At 36.4% G+C, this 19,979-nt stretch overlaps 1 protein-coding gene across 1 annotated transcript; it reads left to right on the top strand.

Annotated features, from left to right (window-relative positions):
• LOC126814956 (lysosomal alpha-glucosidase) lies at positions 1-19,835 on the top strand. The gene is made up of 20 exons (XM_050540430.2): positions 1-203; positions 1,862-2,259; positions 2,871-3,019; positions 3,483-3,651; positions 5,697-5,793; positions 6,283-6,527; positions 6,927-7,058; positions 9,560-9,664; positions 10,142-10,255; positions 10,888-10,972; positions 12,692-12,809; positions 12,922-13,055; positions 13,361-13,512; positions 14,598-14,752; positions 16,005-16,089; positions 16,455-16,636; positions 17,233-17,321; positions 18,015-18,064; positions 18,564-18,710; positions 19,726-19,835. The coding sequence occupies exons 1-20, from the start codon at positions 32-34 to the stop codon at positions 19,786-19,788; spliced, it is 2,841 nt and encodes a 946-aa protein (XP_050396387.1). The 5' UTR covers positions 1-31; the 3' UTR covers positions 19,789-19,835.
• The last annotated feature ends 144 nt before the right edge of the window (positions 19,836-19,979 follow it).

Raw genomic sequence — 19,979 nt, 5'->3', positions numbered from 1 at the left:
GCCATAAAGAACACAGAGTCGTCTATCCAAAATGGAAAGTCGTGGCTTCATAATATTAGTATTTCTGGTACCGTTAATGAACGGTGTTAGCAGTTTAGACTTAACACGCAACCGAAGAGATGATGCATGTCAAATAGACCAAAACCAGCGAATAGATTGTTATCCGGAAAGTGGTTCCAGTCATCAAGGTTGTCTAGATAGAGGTGAGTCAATTTAATCAGGATCAAAAATGATTCTTCATCATTTGGTTGCGCAAGTATGAACAAACCGAATCACAGGATTCATCACAAATATGACAATTGATATAACGCTAATTTATATATAAAAACAAAATCAAATATATATTACACACATCTGTCTAAAAAGTATTATTTATATTAAAAGTATTATTTAGATTAAAAGTATTATTTAGATTAAAAGTATATATTTAGATTAAAAATAGTACAAAATTTAACACAATTAATGTAATTGCACCCGCTGTCCGAAACCCGATGAAATAACCATTCATAATTTTGCTCAGAATAAAGTTATTTGGCTGAAATTCTCAACATTTTCATTTTTCATATCTAATTTTGAACTATTCTAACAAGAATAGACAGCCCTTTCTCTACATATCGCATAATGTCTCGTTTGTGACCAATTATATTGCAAAATTAGGTTATCAACGAACCCATTTTCGTATGAAACTATTGTATCCCTAATTTAAAATGTAATTGATAATATATTTAGTCAGACATGTTTTAGGGTCTATCTTGGTGAGATCCATTATAGAGATAGGTTTCCATGCAACAAAAGATAAACCACTACAGCTATGTCGTTCTGGCAGTCGACAAAGGTTGTCCAATATTTATTCTTTTTTAGGTAGTGGGGACACTTACACGATACTAGATTAACAAAAATAATGCAATTAGTAAATGATTTAGAGAGTTTTGTGGTCTTTTTGGGATGTTAACCAATAAGACTACATGTTGACTAATGTAATTTTTCGTACATAAGTTCGAGGATTTTCACGTGTGATATGTGTGTAAATTGTAATGGCCTTCTCTGTAGCATTTCTGACTTTATTAATTTTTAATAACATCACATATTTAAAATAGCATTAGACTCAGTTATAGAACAACGACATCCAGTAGGCGGTATATAGCAGCATATAATAACTTTTGAAAAATAATGATATACCTTTAGTTACTTTCATTGGGCTATTACAATAAACTATAACTATCGGTTAAATGTAACTATCTGTATCTTGTGACAGTCAATTCTTTTTATAAATAGTTGATTCTGAACTGATATCCCCCCACAGTCTCATATATAACAGCTATTTGTGTTCATCTAGATGACCAGTGAGCTGAACATCATCTGTGTTTCTCAAAAATTGATTTCTTTTATTTGCTTCATATCCGGACTATCCAAATCGTTTTTCTGCATCATCGGTAGCAAAGATCTATAATTGTTATGTATTGCAAAATGAAATGAAATGAAATAAAATGGGGTTTAACGTCCTACTGTTCTGCTCCTAACCTGGGCTAATGAAGACGGGCATACGCCTTACAGTGTGCTATGAGGGAAATTTTGCCCGGGCAGCGGCGCTACGGCCCACTCTTACCTCGGTTTTTCGTCCCATCCGAACGATTAGACAGCTGTCCTTGTCAGGCCCTCCGTCCTGCATCACTGACAAGGGGAAACCACGCCGGCAAATCTGGATGAACTTTCTCGGCCAATGCAGGGATCGAACACCCGACCTCCAGGCTAGCGAGCCAGCGTCTTACCCACTTAGCCACGTGATATGTAAAATTGTTGGACATTGACACAATTGTTGTTTAAACGTTAGTAGAGAAGAGAATAATATCTTTAATTTCAGGATGTTGTTGGCTCGAACCACCTGGTGGAGTTCACAATATACCATGGTGTTTCAAGCCATCTGGGGGAGCAACTGGGCAGATAACTCGGGCTCCAATAAATGTGGACCCTAAGTGTGCTTCTACACCTGAAGACCGTCGGGCGGATTGTTATCCAGAGCCCGGATCAACACAGGGTGGTTGCGAGAGTAGGGGTTGCTGTTGGCAAGCCTCGTCTACACCTGGCGTACCCTACTGTTATTACGTTGAAGATAAAGACATCGGTTACCAGGTTGATAGCATATCTGCCGATAAATCTTCAGCTACAATAAGCATCATCAAAGCAGGTCATTGGGCTAATCCAGTTAATAATTTGAAGTTGGATATTTACAGAGAGACACCGAAAAGACTGCATTTTAAGGTACTTTTGCATCTATAAACGAACTAAATTATAAGTTCAACATTGTAAAGCTTGAATTATCGTTTAATCACATATGGATGTAATTAATCAAAAGCACAATTTTCTAGAATGACACTAGTCTCTAACCAAATAGAATATTATTAAAATAATCAAGTCCTAAATGCATTTACGACCATCTTATAAAGTTCCAAAGATTATTCAAATCAATCAATTTGACTGAGGTTGTAATTGCTTTCTGTTATAAAATGACGACAAGAATTCATTTCGATCCATAACCACTGACGCCAGAATATCATCTAACCTATGTTTGTTTCATTGGTCTATATGAATTATTTTTGTTGACTTTAAATAAGGAAGTGATTTTTAGCCTTCATGAGTGTCATGGCTTTGATCCTCTTTGTCGGTATTTTAAAGTGCGTGGGGATGGGTGGTGAGGGGCGAAAGGGAACAGTTGGTGCAGAAACGTAGGACGTTAAATCCCATCCATTTCATTTAAGTTAATTGATCATGGATTGCCTATTTCGAGGAACGCATGGTATACAAAGAAAATGATTTCATTTACTAATTAATTGTAAATTGTTTCTAAGTTTTATTTATCTATTTTTTTTAAGATCACCGATCCTAATAATAAAAGATTTGAAGTCCCTATAACTACACCGGTACCAAGTAACGATGCAGGTGACACGGCTGAGTATGATATCCAAATTGTGGAGAAACAGTTCGGGGTTGTGGTCAAGCGGAAATCATCAGGGGCCATTTTGTAAGTAAAATTACATATAATATGGTTATAATGGCGGTTTAAACATACGATGAACTATCAGTGGTAACTACGTGGAACATTTACACCTTGAATCCAAGAAAATGGTACCTACCGATATACAACACATTGAAATTTCCGGTTAGAATTGGTTAGAATCTATATACAATTGGTAGAGCTGTTGTTGGTGTTTTGGTTGCTGGCAATTCTATGTTATATTCATAATCACAGAGGCGGTGGGAATGTATAGACAGTGCAGCACCAATTTTCCAACATGAACACAAAAAATCCCCAAATACCAAAGTGAGTGGCAAAGCGCGTCACAATAACATAATAGGGCAGTTAGGTATGATCGTTTTCCAAAAATAAAACCGTTTTCAATACTGACGACAGACATTTCTCTTCTTTTAATTTTGGTCCAGGAACTGGGCCCCAAATAATTGTTTATATTGTTATCGTTCTACAGATTTGATACGAGTATTGGACCACTGACTTATGCTGACCAGTTTATAGAAATAGCTACATCACTACCGACATCATATATCTATGGATTGGGTGAACATCGTGGACAATTTTGGCTGGATCCTAAACAACATAGAAAACTTAGCATGTGGGCGCGTGATATACCACCATCGGTAAATACAATATATATACTATTCAAAAAAAGTAGGGGATATTTGATTTTGGGGGCATAATACTAAAATATGCAAATGACTACGAAAAAAGTCACTATAGAACCTAACAGAAGAAACATTTCCAGTTACATGTGACGCCCAAACGCACCAATAGCTACCGCATGGAATGCAGGTGATGCTTGGGATCATCATGAGGGTCCAACCCAAGATTTGCACGACTCTGACTTTGAATGTTACAGTCATTTTGGCATTGAATTCCAGGGTGGAAACATCAGTTTAATTGTTTTACTGACCAGAAAACAAATTTTGATATGCGTCGGCTTACCCAAAATGAAAGGTTACGTGCCCTTGGCATGCTACAGATCGGCACAACACAGGCGGTTGTGGCGCGGACGATGAATGTTTCTCAGTCTGTCATAAGCAGGCTATGGTCCAGATACCGTGATACACAATCTGTACAGGACAGACCACGCTCAGGTCGACCAAGGGCGACAACTCAAGCCCAGGATCGATTTATCCGTACCTTGGCCTTGAGAAATCGTGTCATCACAGCAAATCAGATCAGCGCTCGTCTTCAAACAGACACTGGTGTGAGAGTGAGTGGCCAGACGATTCGGAATCGACTGCATAGGGGTCACCTTCGCGCCCGACGTCCTCGCGTGATCCCTTGTTTGAGAGATCATCACATTCAGGCAAGACGTCGTTGGTGTAGGGATCGTCAACACTGGGATAATCGACGCTGGAGCAATGTGATGTTTTCAGATGAGTCAAGGTTCACTGTTGATTTTTTTGGACAGACGTAGGAGGGTGTGGCGTCGTCGAAACGAGCGCTTCCAAGACGTTAACGTCATCAGACATGATCGATTTGGGGGTGGTTCTGTTATGGTGTGGGGAGGCATCACTGTTGCTGGAAGAACGGCTTTACATGTTGTTGCAGGGCGTGTTACAGGCCAGTACTACCGGGACAACATCTTGGCAGTCCATGTTGTGCCGTTCGCACGACGTCATGGCCGCCATTTCATCTTCCAGGATGACAACGCAAGATGTCACATGGCCAGGATCGTTACAGGTTACCTCCAACAACAGAACATCACCACATTACCTTGGCCAGCACTGAGTCCCGACCTCTCCCCCATCGAGCATGTCTGGGACATGCTTGGACAGAGGTTACGTCAACGTCAACAACGTCCTGCCGATGTCCAAGAACTTGCTGCTGCGTTGCAACAGGAATGGGACAATCTGGACCAAAATGACCTTAGACGTCTCATTAGGAGTATGCCACGTCGGATCAATGCTTTTTTGGCAAACAGAGGAGGATTTACCCGTTACTGACTTGGTTGTGATGCTGTGGTAACTTTGCTGTTTGACCCCGGGTATCATTTTACCCTTATAATGGTCAGTCTGTGCCTTACTTAGTCTAACAATCATTTGGAATAAATCGATGAATGTGAACTTCATTTCATTTTGTCATTTGTTTCTTCGTCAGTTTCATTAGGTGACTTTAATAACACTTAAAAATCAAATATCCCCTACTTTTTTTGAATAGTATATTACAGAATACGACAATGCCTTAAAACGACAGAGTAGATATAAATGTAGAGAAATGTAATGGTGTCAAAATCTGTTGACTTAGTTCGGTGATGATTATTTTCTGGTAAGGTTCGGCAGAGCTTATCAGTTTGATTTGTCGAGTCTCTTGTTCTCATTGCGTGATTGATGTGGGGAACATCCGACTCACTGTTTAAATTCTGTAAGTCTTATTGCAAATTTAATAAACTGCAAATTATCTTATCTCAGTGCAACTGGTTAATAGTTTATTTACTGTGATCATGGTTCCCCTCATAACGTCATTAATTAAATCCCAATTCTGCATTGATCAAACTAATATCAGCTGGTGGTTTGTTTATTTAAGGCGATTACTAAAATTGGAATGAAATATGTAAAACAATCGGCAATGGCTCGCCTGGAGTTTCAAAGGAGCTAAATTAAGATTTTACAAGCACTTTATAACAATCAGCATATTATGTACTTTTTTATTCAAACAGGACAATGTAAATCTTTATGGGTCACATCCATTTTTCTTGGGAATAGAAAATGACGGTAACGCTTATGGAGTTTTCTTACTAAACAGCAACGCAATGGGTAAGAAATTTGTTGTGTTCTTTTTAGAATTAGGTTAAAATTGTGTGTAACATTAGTTATGGTATGGCAAGTTTTCCATTATTTATTATTTTAAGAGTGCTGGAAAGATTTTATTTTTATGGTCCTACTCCGAATTTTTATAAAGGAGCATTTCAATTTTACTGGGATTGTTTGCCTAGTCCTAAGGAGGAACCCTATGGTAATCCATATAGATTGGAGATTTGATACATTATTTTCAGACGGGACATAACAACGAAGTTATTGTTTTTATAATTTATACAAAATAGAAACTATATCACGAAGTCTCTGCTCTCTCTGATGAATAAATGGCTCTTAGGGGTTTACATATACAGGCAACATATCTTGATATATATTCTACTATATACTTGTTGATTTTACATGAAAGCTTTGATTAGGTATGTTCATGTATGTTGTATTAAATCTTAGATGAAATTAATTCATAACATACCTTAATTTTGGTGTTTACAGAAGTTGCATTGTCACCAACTACTCCCGTTACATTGCGTTATAAAACCATTGGAGGAATCTTAGATTTTTACATCTTCACTGGTCCAAGTCCAAATGAAGTCATCGAACAATATTTAGAAGTTATTGGTAAGCCAATGTTGCCGCCATATTGGTCTTTGGGATTCCACAACTGCCGTTGGGGTTATGGTGGTAGTGCTGGCATGCGGGAAGTTATTAAAAGATTACGAGATAACGGCATTCCCTTTGTAAGTTGACTAAATATATCACTCAAAATAAATAGTCCTGCAAACCACCGGTTTCAAAATCTGATTGGATTCGGAAATCAGTTGTGTGCAGAACCCTATACAATATAAATGAGTAACTGATGACTTAGTGTGTGATTGATGATAATCTACAGATTTCAATGCTGACCTCGTTAATGTGTCCACTGATTGATGACGGTAGTGATAAGTGTCTTGCACAAAGTAGGGTGTGAATATCGTTTCCATTGGGTCTTAGTTTGCAGTGAGGCGTTTTTATGAAGCTAGATCACTTACTATTGATTGATTCTGTCGAATTTGACCGAATCTGGCAAATCTATATTGTAACTTAACATACTTTCGACACAGCCATGTCCTGGCAATGTTGATATAACATAATTTCAGGATACACAATGGAATGATATAGATTATATGATTGAACATAGAGATTGGTCATATGATACTAAAACATATGGAGAACTACCAGCTATTGTTAAAGATCTTCACGATCATGATCAGAAATATGTTATTATTTTGGTGAGAACCGTTTTATTTCACTTTTTATACACCCACATTGAAATGCGGTCCTATATTGTCAACGCCCCGTCCATCCGTCCGTCGGTCCGGCGACCACAATTGTTTATGGGCGCTCTAGAAGCTAAGGTTAATATCGGTGTTTACGGTTATGATGCTATTGATTTTCAACGATCTCCGATAATTACTGGCAGAGTTATTTCCCTTGACCACTTTGATAAATCTTGTGGACCCTGTAGAGGCTAAAGTTAATATCTGATTAATTCAAATTTATACACGATGTTTGCGGTCATGAGACGAAGAAGCCCATTGGTATTCAACAGTTTCCGATAATTATTGCCAGAGTTATGACCCCTGATTACTTTGAAAAATCGTGTGGACGCTCTAGAGGTTAATATCCGATACACGGTATCCCAGACGGGGATTGGTGTTCAAAAATTCCCGATAATTACTGCCAAAGTTATGGCCCTTGATCACTTTGAAAACTCTCGTGGACACTCTATAGGCTGGAGATGATATCTGATTACACACAGTGTTTGAGGTCATGAGACGAAGAAGTTTATCGATTTTCGAGGAATTCCCATAATTACTGCCAAGAGCTATGGACCTTATAATTACTTTGAAAATTCTTGCTGATGCTCTACAGACCAAAGTTACTATTCGATTGACCTTAAATTTATACGCAGATTTTAAGGTATTGTGACGAACAAGTATATTGCAATGATTATTGTTGACATGAACAGCTAAATCCCTGATATTAAATTGTTGTATAGTAATATCTTGGTTCCTTTCGATATTCGCGCATATCGGATCGTATCTTCCTGAATTTTGGCCCCTGATTGTACGAAAAATCGCGGTTTTAGCTCAGAATTATTATCCGATTTAAAAAAAAACGTTCGAATATATCACCGTTATACCGTAATGTTAGTTGAGTTCAAATTTCGCGAAAATCGGACCAAAACTGCCGGACAAAATGGCCGCCCCTATACGCAAATAGTGTAAACATATGGTATACATGTATATCAACCATTTGATTAAAAACAAAGAGGAGTGATTTTAACATAGAGTTTCAGAAGAAGAAAACCCTAATACTATATACTGATCCCTGGGTTACGAGAATCAGGGTTGTGAGAGTCGCGGTTAGATAACTGAACAGTCTATCTTTCTTTCAAATCAATCTCACGTCCGTTGTATCTTTTTTTCTTATACTCTTTCCTTGTGTCCCTTATCCATCAAATAATTCACTGCTATCAGTTCAACCAAGCGGTTGCCATGCAAGATACGCCCACATTTTGCAAGAAATGGAAGGGGAAGAGGTAAAATCAACAGGGCTCATCCCCTCATTCAAGATCTTTTGATCTTTAATATATATATTTGTCAAATTTTATCTGAATGGGACAACAATTACCCCCCCCCCCCCCTTGAGGCTACAAAATTCATACATATTTGAAATTTTGCGTGAAAAGCAGGGACTATAGCTCTAGAATGCAAGGTCTAATGCGTACCAAAGTCGAACTCATCCAAGAACATAGCGCATAGTTTAAGTTTTATAAGCTATAAACCTGATATTTCGTACAATCACGGGGTCATAATCCAGAAAGTTACGGTCCAACACGCGCCAATATCGAAAGGAACCCAGATCTTTGGGATATAAATATATATTTAAAGTTTCATCAAAACTGGATAAAAAAAAATCGAACCTCTAGATGGTCCACAAGATGAGTATTACGGTCAGATCTAAATATTAAGGCCACCAGCAAGATCACGAGATGTAAACAGGCGGCCCCTGGACCCTCACCTAAAGACCTAGAACTGTAGCGCCCCCCCTCCCCCCGCAATCAAAAATTGCCTCCGCCGGCCCTGATCTTCTGGCAACCGCTGATTTATGTAAGGAAACAACTGTTCTTAAAGTGTTTTTTTTATCTAAGCAAACAACTATTCTTAAAGTTTTTATTTGAGCAAACAAGAGTTCTTGAAAAAGTATTTAATACTAGCTGGATACTTGGCTTCGCCAGGGGCCCAAGATCTGAAACCTTGACCTTCTTAAATAATGACCTAAACATTCACAGGGTCATGCTGGCTGATTTGATACCAAGTGGGGGGACGGGGGATCGGGGCGACGAAGCATGTTGGGCAAACAAACACAAGGAAATCTTTGTTTTCAGTGATATTGATAGCTAAGCAAATAAATACCGATATAGTTAGTTTTATAGAAGCAAACAATACTTCTTAAAGTTTTTTTCAAGAGCTAAATCGCTAATATTTGGGACCCAGAAATTGACACAGATAAGCCAACAACATTTTAAAAGTTCTTTAAGTATAGTTAATCAATTATTCCTTCAACAAGAAACAATTCTGAAATAAATCTTTTTAAAAATCTTTATATGATGAATGTATCCGTCGTAAAATAGTATAAGTTTAAGGACTAAAATAGCGAGCCATGGCAGTAATATACATCTTTTTGAGATATTCTTTAATTTTTAGAATTATATTTTTTAATAAAGGATCCTGGTATAAGCTCTACAGCCACAAACTATCCATCATATGATGAAGGTGTTAAAGATGATATATTTATTAAAGATGCTGATGGAAATAATTTAATTGGAAGTGTAAGTTTTGTTTGTTTTTCTAAATGAATTAAAGGAAGTATGTTTTTAAGCCATGGTTTTTTAGCCCAACAAAGTTCACCTCGCGCATTTCAAACGCAACCGCCAGGATAGAAATGGCCATATGCTAGTCTCCACATGACTGAAGTATATTTATGACCAGACGTTAAACCCCAGCCTATTCCACGGCATATATACCCAAAAGTTTAATGGGTTTTTAAAGGGATATTCTTCTGATTAATTATAAATTGAAAGCCGCCCGGGCATAAATGCCTTTATTTTTTTAATGGAAGGAATTGAAAAATGGCATTTTTGGGTCAGTGGGCAATTTCCTTTTCTTATGTTTATTTTAGGATGTTCTTGAGATTTTGTAAAATTTTACAGCAAAACGACAATATATCTTAATATTCATTTGTGTTTAAAATAGCTCGAGAAACATTTTGGTGGTTTTTGGGTGTATTTAGTTATTTCTAAATTTAGGTATGGCCAGGTGAAACAACATATCCTGATTTCACTAATCCTAAAGCAGAAGTTTGGTGGGAAAGACAGGGTAAACGATTCCATGATCAAGTTCCATATGACGGTATCTGGATTGTAAGTATTATGCTCTGTATCATATAAAATCATCTAGAAAACAAATTTTGTCAAGTACTGATCTACTTTGTGAAAATTAATTTTCACACTTTAAATGTTATTTTAAAGGAGCTAAATCGCTAATATTTGGGATTAGAAATTGACAAAAATGGGTCGCAACGCATATAATAATGTAATATGAATGTATATAAACTGATTTACATTCAATCGTTTCTGTTTTTACTGTAATTTCCAATCAGTTATGTTCGGCGAAATACGCCAGAAGTCTCATGTGAATGCAATCTTTAGCGTTTGGTTTTTCCAGTCTACACCGATGGTATTTACTGCGCATGCTCTCCAGATAAGAATATAGCGTCGCCCTTTGACATGAATTGTGGAATATGTCTATCCCTGTTCTTTGAGTCCCTTGTTCCAAATGGCGATGAAACGCATTATGGTACACGATTTTCCGATGGTAAAATGTTTATTTTGTCTTGAATATTGGATATCAAAAGCCCATCTTTTCCCTGTAAGATCACAAGACCAATGTTGATTTGAATTGACAAATAATTCGTCTTTTCAATGTCGAAGATTTTTGATGATATTGAGTTAGAGACTTGGCTACTTTAACCCATACTTGCTCCATATTACAGGATATGAATGAACCATCTAATTTTGTTGTGGGTTCTACTAAAGGTTGTACAGATAATAGATACGATAACCCTCCATTTACACCAGGTAAATAAACATGTATTTTATTGGATACATAGAAAAAGGTACCAGTGTGAGAAAACGGGTACTGAGAGACATGGCAGCATTAAGAAAATTTGGTATTATACACTGGACAATTTATCGTACAGGAGCCTTTAATCTGTCTGGAAATATTTTGAAGTCTAAATTAATTAGGATACTGGTGTCCACTTTGATTCTTTCCAGAATATACTACTGTAATATTTTACTCAGTGCCGGACTGGGCCCACCTGTCCAGCTGTCCGTGACAGGTGGGCCTAAGCTCATTAAAAAAAAGTGGTCCTAAGCCTATAAAGAAAAAAGGAAAAAGAAAAAAGAGAAAGAAAAAAGAAAAAAAGATAAGAGAAAGAAAGGAGAGGGGGAGGAAATAAAAGAAAGAAGGAAGCAGGGGACAGGACACAGGACAGGAGAAAGAAAAAATTTGCTCTCTTCTGCTTTGGTCTGAAATGCTTGGAAAATGGGTTGCGGTTGTCAATTTTCAAAATTTTCCTGACCCCCCTCGGAAGCTCGCTCGCATTAGCTGCGCTACTGCCTTTTGCGGGTACTTGTGTGGGCCTTGGTCAATGACCTGGCAGGTGGGCCGAAGTCCGGCACTGATTTTACTAGACGATTTACCATCTTTTCTTTCTTGTTTCGCTACTCTAAAGAATCCAGAACACAGTAAACAGGATAATCATATATCTTGCCCCTCGCTAGTCACATATAACGTTTCAGCATGGTAATCCTCGGGCACATATCTTTGGGACGTCGTCACTCACGAAGTCCCCAACTGCAAAATGTCCGTCAAATGGAAACAGCAATTCGGAGGCTTATCGTCTTCGCGCGGCAACGTCGAAACGTTGCATGACATGTAATAGCGGTTAGAAGTGGACGCACACGTTACTGACTTTTGATTTTTACTCCTTGTGCCTAAGTAGTAAAGTTCATGTTGCTGTTGATTTTATTGTGTCGGTAAATGTTCAGAAAAACCCCACTGTTCGCTGCATTATGTCTCTCCAGCATTTCGCGTGAAATAAGTGGTGCGTTTTCATTCCGTCTCAGTATATGTTTCTGTTCTCAAACTACAAAGCGATTTCTTAACTCCAATAGCAATAATCCAATTATACTTGACGTTATGAGCAACGTTTGTTACAGTAAGTAAATTTATTACCCGAGGGACTACCACAAGACTATTGAATAGCCTACATAGTGCAATGGCAGAAAGTGATGGAAAGTATGGCAAGCCAAAGCGGAATTAATTGCAAGACCGTTTTTCTGCATGGAAAGAGAAAAAATCGAGTATATAACTATTTTTTCGTCACCTTCCAAGCATGTTTTTCTGTACAAAACGACGTATAAAGATTCAATAAAGATTATTTTTTTCCATTGCTGCTCTTGTATTTTGTTATAGTCCAGTCAATTTATACTGTTCACGGAAATATTTTACCATTATATTTGGTTTTTATGTTATATACTCGATTTCTTCTCTTTCCATACAGAAAAACGGTCTTGCAATTAATTCCGCTTTGGCTTGCCATAGGAAACAGTTCTCTGGAATAAAATATTACGGTTTATTACTGAGCGACGTTACGATTACGATTCTCTAGTCGTTATTAGGCTTTTCTATTGTTTATTCCCAAGATTGGGTTGGTAAATGTTATTCTGTTGTCGTGTTGAGTCAATATTAATTTATATCACTTAATTATGTATATTCACAACTTATTTCAGTTATGGCAGGTGGAAGTCTTCGAGATAAAACAATCTGCCCTTCTGCTAAACAGTACATGGGAATGCACTATGATCTTCATAATATGTATGGCCATTTTGAAGGAAAAGCAACTAATGAGTAAGCTATTTAATCAATTGAACAAAATCAAATTAGAATTACTCAGTAGTAAACCTTCAAGAAGAAACTGTCCTTTGGGATTTTTCACCAGGTCTATATTATATATTTACAGACTTTTGACTAACATCAGAAAGAAACGACCCTTTGTATTGTCACGATCAACGTTTGTGAGTAGTGGAAAATATGTAGCTCATTGGGAAGGTGATAACAATTCAGACTGGTATGATCTTAAAATCTCTATTCCAGGTAACGCCTATTAAATATTTTGTATTTGCTATACTAATAGAGTAGTAACTTAATTTTTATGCTGTTGCTAGTCATTTCTGCATAATCTGAAATGGACGAATCCAAGTTAAGAGGTCCTTACAAATTTAGAAATAAACACTTTCCGTTTCAAATTTCAATTTCCGCCACACCTGTCCATGGGATGAACCATTTACTCTAATATATACCTTATACTTGTCAAAACTAAGAAATCCATTCCGAAAAAGGATTACAAAACTAAAACTAAAAAGTCTTTTTCTTGGAGATGTTCTTTTATCTTGTTACAGAAATTTTGAATTTTAATATGTTCGGTATACCATTTGTTGGATGTGATGTATGTGGATTTTTTGGAACAACCACAGACGAATTATGTACAAGATGGTTTCAGCTTGCTACATTTTATCCTTTTATGAGAAACCACAGAGATAATAAAGGGCCGGTAAATACGTTTTAGTTTCTTTTGGAAAAAATAAAGCTGCTTATAAATCTGTTCATCATCTGTTCTGTTAATTCTCGTGGTAGTGTCGAAGAGTCTACTACCTCCGTCAGTGCCGTCATTGACCAAGGCCCACACAAGTACGCGCCGAAGGCGCACGAGCGTCCGAGGGGGGTTCTGTTAATTCTCGTGGTAGTGTCGAAGAGTCTACTACCTCCGTCAGTGCCGTCATTGACCAAGGCCCACACAAGTACGCGCCGAAGGCGCACGAGCGTCCGAGGGGGGTCTGGGGATGGGGGGGGGGGGTCTGCCCCCATGAAAATTTTGAAAATTGGCAAACGCAAACCCATTTTCCAAGCATTTCAGACCAAAGCAGAAGAAGGCAATTTTTTCATTTCCTGATACAATTAGATAACAGAATGACCTAAGAGCACTATCATAAGATGAATTTGAGAATTCTCCTCTCCTTCCTTCTTTCCTCCCCCTCTCCTTTCTTTCTCTTTTCTTTTTTCTTTCTCTTTTTTCTTTTTTCTTTATAGGCTCAGGCCCACTTTTTTTTAATGAGCTTAGGCCCACCTGTCACGGACAGGTGGACAGGTGGGCCCAGTCCGGCACTGACCTCCGTAATGATCTCCTATTTCCTATTAAATTTTCTATTATCTTTGAAGCTTACAGTAAGCTACTGTGATTATAGATAAGAACCTTTTTGTGAAATCAGGGAATCTCTTCATTGGTCGGATGAGAGGCCAGTTTGAGTTAACTGAACATCTTTGAGATGTTGTTAGACCTTATTGTACTATAGCTTCTAAAGACAAAGGCCCGTTCAAACGAAAGAATATGTGGTATAATTTAATTAGACTGACACTGTAGGACCCTATTCTATTCTAAATTTAAACCACCTGCTAATATCTGAGCAACAAGTCGTGTACAGAACGGTTTTCATCAGTCTTTGAGACGTTTTGGTGCGTACTTTCATTCGGTTCTTAATTAAAACAAAATATTATATAGTTTTTGGCAGCAGGGTCTTGGGTGTCAACTTGTGGAAGCAGACGTTAAGCCCCAGATATTTGAATGTGTCTCTATTTCAGCATCAAGATCCCATGTCACCAGATTTTAGTGGTACAACTCAAGCGAGTATTAAAAAAACCTTATTACTTAGATATCGCATCTTACCATACCTGTATACGTCATTATATCTGAGTCATACTACAGGACAGGGTGTAGCCAGGCCGTTATTCTTCAAGTAAGTCCATTCAAGGCTCACGGCCAGTCTCGTGTGTTCCAAGAAAACTAAAGAAGCCAATTTTTTTTATGATCAGTAGTGGAAAACCGCGTTTTATCAGTGAAATAAAAGTGTTATTCCGCTGGCTAGCAGTAGTCAATGTTGTTTTTACCTAAAATGGTTCTAAAATCATAAAATAAATAGAACATTTATCGTTTTGTCGTGAATAACATATTTTATTTCATCTCTAAGCAAGAAAACGTTTATATTTTCACTCATGCTACGCATTCGTGAAAATATAAGTTTTCTTGCTTCTCTATAAAATAAAATATATTATTCACTCTAAAACGACAAATATCCTCTATATAACTTCAATATACGTAATTGACGAGAAATACACACGAATAGTAATTATAATTATAAATTCATCTGTTTTTCACCTGGATTGCTCAACTTAACAAATTACGCAGGCCTGATATTCTTATATAACAGTGTATTTTGTCCGGTGCATCATGTCACAATTTCTTGATAGCCCTATTCGTATTGGAATCTCACAGCAGACATTATTACAGAGGATCAACTCTGGTAGTTGTAGGAGTCAAAAATTAGCATATCAATTTTCCATCTAGTTTCATCGACAACTTATAAAATCAAATAACCACCGGTTGATATTAATTAATTATGATAAATGAAATATTAAACTAACATCTGAAATAAATATTTGCCATTAATAAAGTTTTGCTGCTGACGTAACCTAAATAGAAGTGATGCTGATAAACTGTTAATTCATATCCGTTTGTTTTCATAATATGTATTGATTTAGTTAATAGTTTCCTTTCGCAAAGATGGTATAGCCAAGCGATCCAGGTGTAAGTGAACAGCATTAATATAGCATGTATTAATATAGCTTTACCTCCGGTTTCTCTAAAATACTGTTTGAATATTCTGCACATTGTTGAAAGGACCAATAGCTGCCCTTTTAATAGATTAAGCGCAGGGGACATATAATATAACACGAACTGTGGATTCTAGCTATTGACTGTTCAGCTCAATCCGAACTCTGTTCTTTCAAATTCAACTATACTCCCAAATGACTTTGTCAAGGTAAATCCCTTAGCTCACTCAGTAGTTCTAGAATTCACTTAGCACCGGAAGTACACTGCCACACTTACATTAGAGCCTTTCTCTCCTTTTTAATCCACCATATTTTCTGTCTCCCTGACTACATGTTTTACACGGTGTGTTTTTTATATTGTTTGGTTTTTTTCATCAGATACCCGACAGATCAGACTGCCTTAACCATTGATGATCAATTTATGTGGAGAGATGGTCTCTTGGTTTCACCTGTAGTCACACAGGTACGCATTAACAAATCTGATTCCGTTTCATACGATTTGCTGACAGAATATGTTCACTGGTGGCATTACCTGTACTTCACGTGAAGCTAACACGGGTAATGCTTAGGCTTAGGGAAATGGTGGACGAATTCTGTAATCGCTACACAAAAGTATTGTAGTCGTTGCATTCGGATATTGTATCAAAGCTGGAAGGGTGTCAACTAAATCGAAATTAGTTCCCCGTGTATGTTTTGGCATTTTACATTGCTTATGAGGATGGCCACGTTTTATAGATAAACCTTTGGTCAATTCATGGTGGACATATGCTAGAAGTCATCTTGTAAACTCCTTTCTATGACATTTTTATGTGGATTTTGTATTAAAAGGGTGGTCAGCAAGTAGAAGCTTATTTCCCGAAAGATCGATGGTTTGATTTCTATGATGGTGGTGAAGTCGCATCAACTGGAAAGAAAGTAACTTTACAAGCCCCGTTAGATAAAATAAATCTTCATATTAGAGGTGGAACCATTATTCCTGTTCAAGAACCAGATGTTACTACCACTGCTAGGTAATATAGATTTCAGTCTCTTACAATGTTCGGTTTTGGATTAAAGAGTCATTTGTTTGAAGTCTCATGCCGTTATTTTAGCGCAATAGGAATCCCTTGCAAACTACAATATAGGGATACAAGTCTGACACAGGTATTTTACCTGTTTTGCGATCTCCCATTTATCTATAGCGAATACAACATCACTTAAAAAAACAACAAAAAAACCTACAATATTGTAAAAGATGAAGGCAAAAATGGCTGAATTCCGTTCAATATTTACAAAGTTATGTTCAATTGAAATTTCACCGATATATGCTGTTTGCTATAATATAAAACCGCTGCCATTTTGTTGTGGCTGAACATAATTTATAGGACTATTAAAAATCCGATTAAATCCATCTGAATGTTACCTATAGGGATGCTATTCAGATTTTGTTTTCTTAATCAAATGTTAAATATTCCATCAGTTTGATATTTAAGCGAAATGCAAATAACGCATCGTTACTTTAATATATTTTACTAGTGATTTCCCACTCTGGAAATAAAAATAGTAATGTCATTGTCTATCTCTTCTAGTCGTGTAAACTAACCTACAGTATATATTTAAATTTCAGTCGTAAGAAAAACTTTGGTTTGATTGTAGCACCAGCTACAACTCAGACAGCTGAGGGAACACTATTCTGGGATGACGGCGATTCTTTAGGTAAAATATAAATCTATTATTAATAAATAGTTCAATGTCGGTGCATATAGTTAAACATTAGATTACACTGATGTATATACAAAAGAAATGTGTTTTCTCACCTAAAAATGCGTTCTTAATAAATATATAAGTAAATAAATAGATAAACAAACAGTAACCTTTACTCAACAATCACTTATGTAAATACAAATAAATCAACATTCGACTAAAGTTGCCAATTTAATGATTTTAATGCACAGACGAAGTAATTCAAGAATAGTTTACTTTTTAACTAAACTTGTTTAGTCACATGAGGGAGTTCATTGGCTGACATTAATCGGACAGCCGTTGACTGTGCTGGTCTGTAAACAAAACATATCGTCATTGTTTTACAAGCAGAATCCTTGGTCTAAACATAACAGTGTTACAATGTCAATAGTTCACAACAAAAAGAAGCCCTGTACGTACATGTATACCAATACAGATAATTTGATTTCTCAATAAGTTCACGTGATCTGGATACCATCTTCGAAGAAAATATGCTAATGTAGAACAGCATGAAACGTAGGGCCTAATTGAAATGTGATTATTTTTAGATTGACACCGAGATATGTATGAATATAATGTGTTGTAAAAACTTTGACGTGTATGAAACTTGACAACTTAAAGGCGTATAAATTTGTCAGTTTTATAATATTATTTGAATAATTACAGATTCTATCTCAGGAGGTCATTATAACATAATAGACTTCAAGCTAAGTGGAGTAAGTACTATTTTCATCTGGATCTATTGTCTTTGGTAGTAATTGTCAAATGGGTTTAACATCCTACTTCTCTGCACCAATCGGGCACTTGACTGATCACCTGTTAAAGGTTGCGTAGCTAGCAGTTTCGTATTTATTAGGAAGTTTATGTTATTTCTGTGCACTGTTTGTTTCCTATGTAGCTGTACACTTCAGGGGCTTAATTAGCTACGACGCAACAATAAATCAACCTATTTTTCTATTTTATAACTTCAAACACTTACTTGGTGCGATTACTGTTTATCTTATTACAAACGATGGTGCACAAATGCAAATCGTTGAAAGGACATGGTTCGTGGAAAGTAAACATATCTTTGTGATCAGAAACCATGTACCGTATTAAATTATTCCCGCGTTTGTCTCTTGATCTACATATATTACTTCAGGTCCAGACCATGCATATGTACCAGATGGGTAATATTTAATTTATATTTATGTTATATGTTATGTTTATTACCAGAGTAAATTAACTGCAACCCCCACTAAATCTGGTTACCAAACCACCATGACACTTGGATCAGTTGATATTTATGGGATAGCAGCAAACCCTGCTAGAGTAATGGTTAATGGTGCTGAAATGGCTCATACTTATAACGTGCAAACGAAGGTATAACTTTTCTTTCTTTTAACTGATTGTGCCATCTTTGTATTGAATTTATGTCTGTTTAAGTCGAAGTGATTTCAACCTTTATTTCATAGGAAGTGGGTGTTTAATATTCAGTAAGTCAAGCAAAAAGTAGCAACTCTTTAAGTTAAATATTTGAATTAATATATATTAACATGCATCACATTCACATCATGATAATCCTTATTTATTCCTAAAAATGAGCTAGTAGAAATGTCGTGTCTTTAAAAGGCAACGTAGACTTTTTCTCTTTGTTCATTGCAAAACCTTCTTTTCGCCTCCATTGTTGACTCACCAACCTGATCTGAGAACGGCTTTCAGTTTTTACCCAAATTGAAACCTTATAAATTGTGTTGATTTTTTAAAAGGTTGACAAAATGATTTAAAAAGAAAAGAAATAACGGTTTTGGTATGCATAAGTATTTTAGTTGTAACACAGGCAAGAAACAATTTATGTCAGAATGCATTTGAGAAAAAAAGTGCATGATCTCATAGCCCAAAATGCGCATATAGTAGCGTCACGCGTTCACGATGGAGGTCATTAGTTAAAGGGACAATAACACTCTTGCTGGCTTAAAAGCTCCAGAAAATAAATAATATCTCTATCTAAGTACTAGATGTTTAAGTGTCCTACCTGTTGTGTAAATTATCCATTACATCCTATTTTACTTGTCCAGAGGGTTCGAAAATATTTTTAAATCGAAGTTTCATTTGAAAAGGTTTACGTTAGACGTTTCAAACCATTATGTTGAATTTTTCAAATTTTTTAAATAAGGTGTGTTAAGATGAAATTTGTATCACCAATTAATTGAAATATTCTAAAATAGTACAATTTGTTGACCAGAATAAAGATTGGGACATATTATTCAGTTACAACAGGAGTGGTATTGAGCCTTTAACAATTTACTGAAGCCTACAATTGTCTGAAGATAATAAACATTTCCTACAATTTATAATTTAATTTATTTATATTAAGTAATGTTTATGTTGATTTCAGGCATTACACATTGAAAGACTTCATTCAGATCTATTACAACCACTAACTATCACCTGGTCTTGATCACATCACAAACACAGTTTAAATTTTCAGATTTATATTAAATAAAGGTCATTATTTTTTTCTGACACATTTCAGGTTGCATAAATTTGGTAATTTCCTATTTAAAATAAAAAAAAAACCCAAACAGTTGCTATGGTGGCTGTTAGCGGCCATTCTAGCCCTCCCGTCAATTTTCAAAAACCCATTCTCGA

This window comes from Patella vulgata, chromosome 3 (genome assembly GCF_932274485.2).
Source record: "Patella vulgata chromosome 3, xgPatVulg1.2, whole genome shotgun sequence".
In the NCBI taxonomy this organism is placed as follows: Eukaryota; Metazoa; Mollusca; class Gastropoda; family Patellidae; genus Patella; species Patella vulgata.
Note: the sequence above shows the minus strand (reverse complement) of the source record. Positions and strands in the feature narration are given on the sequence as shown.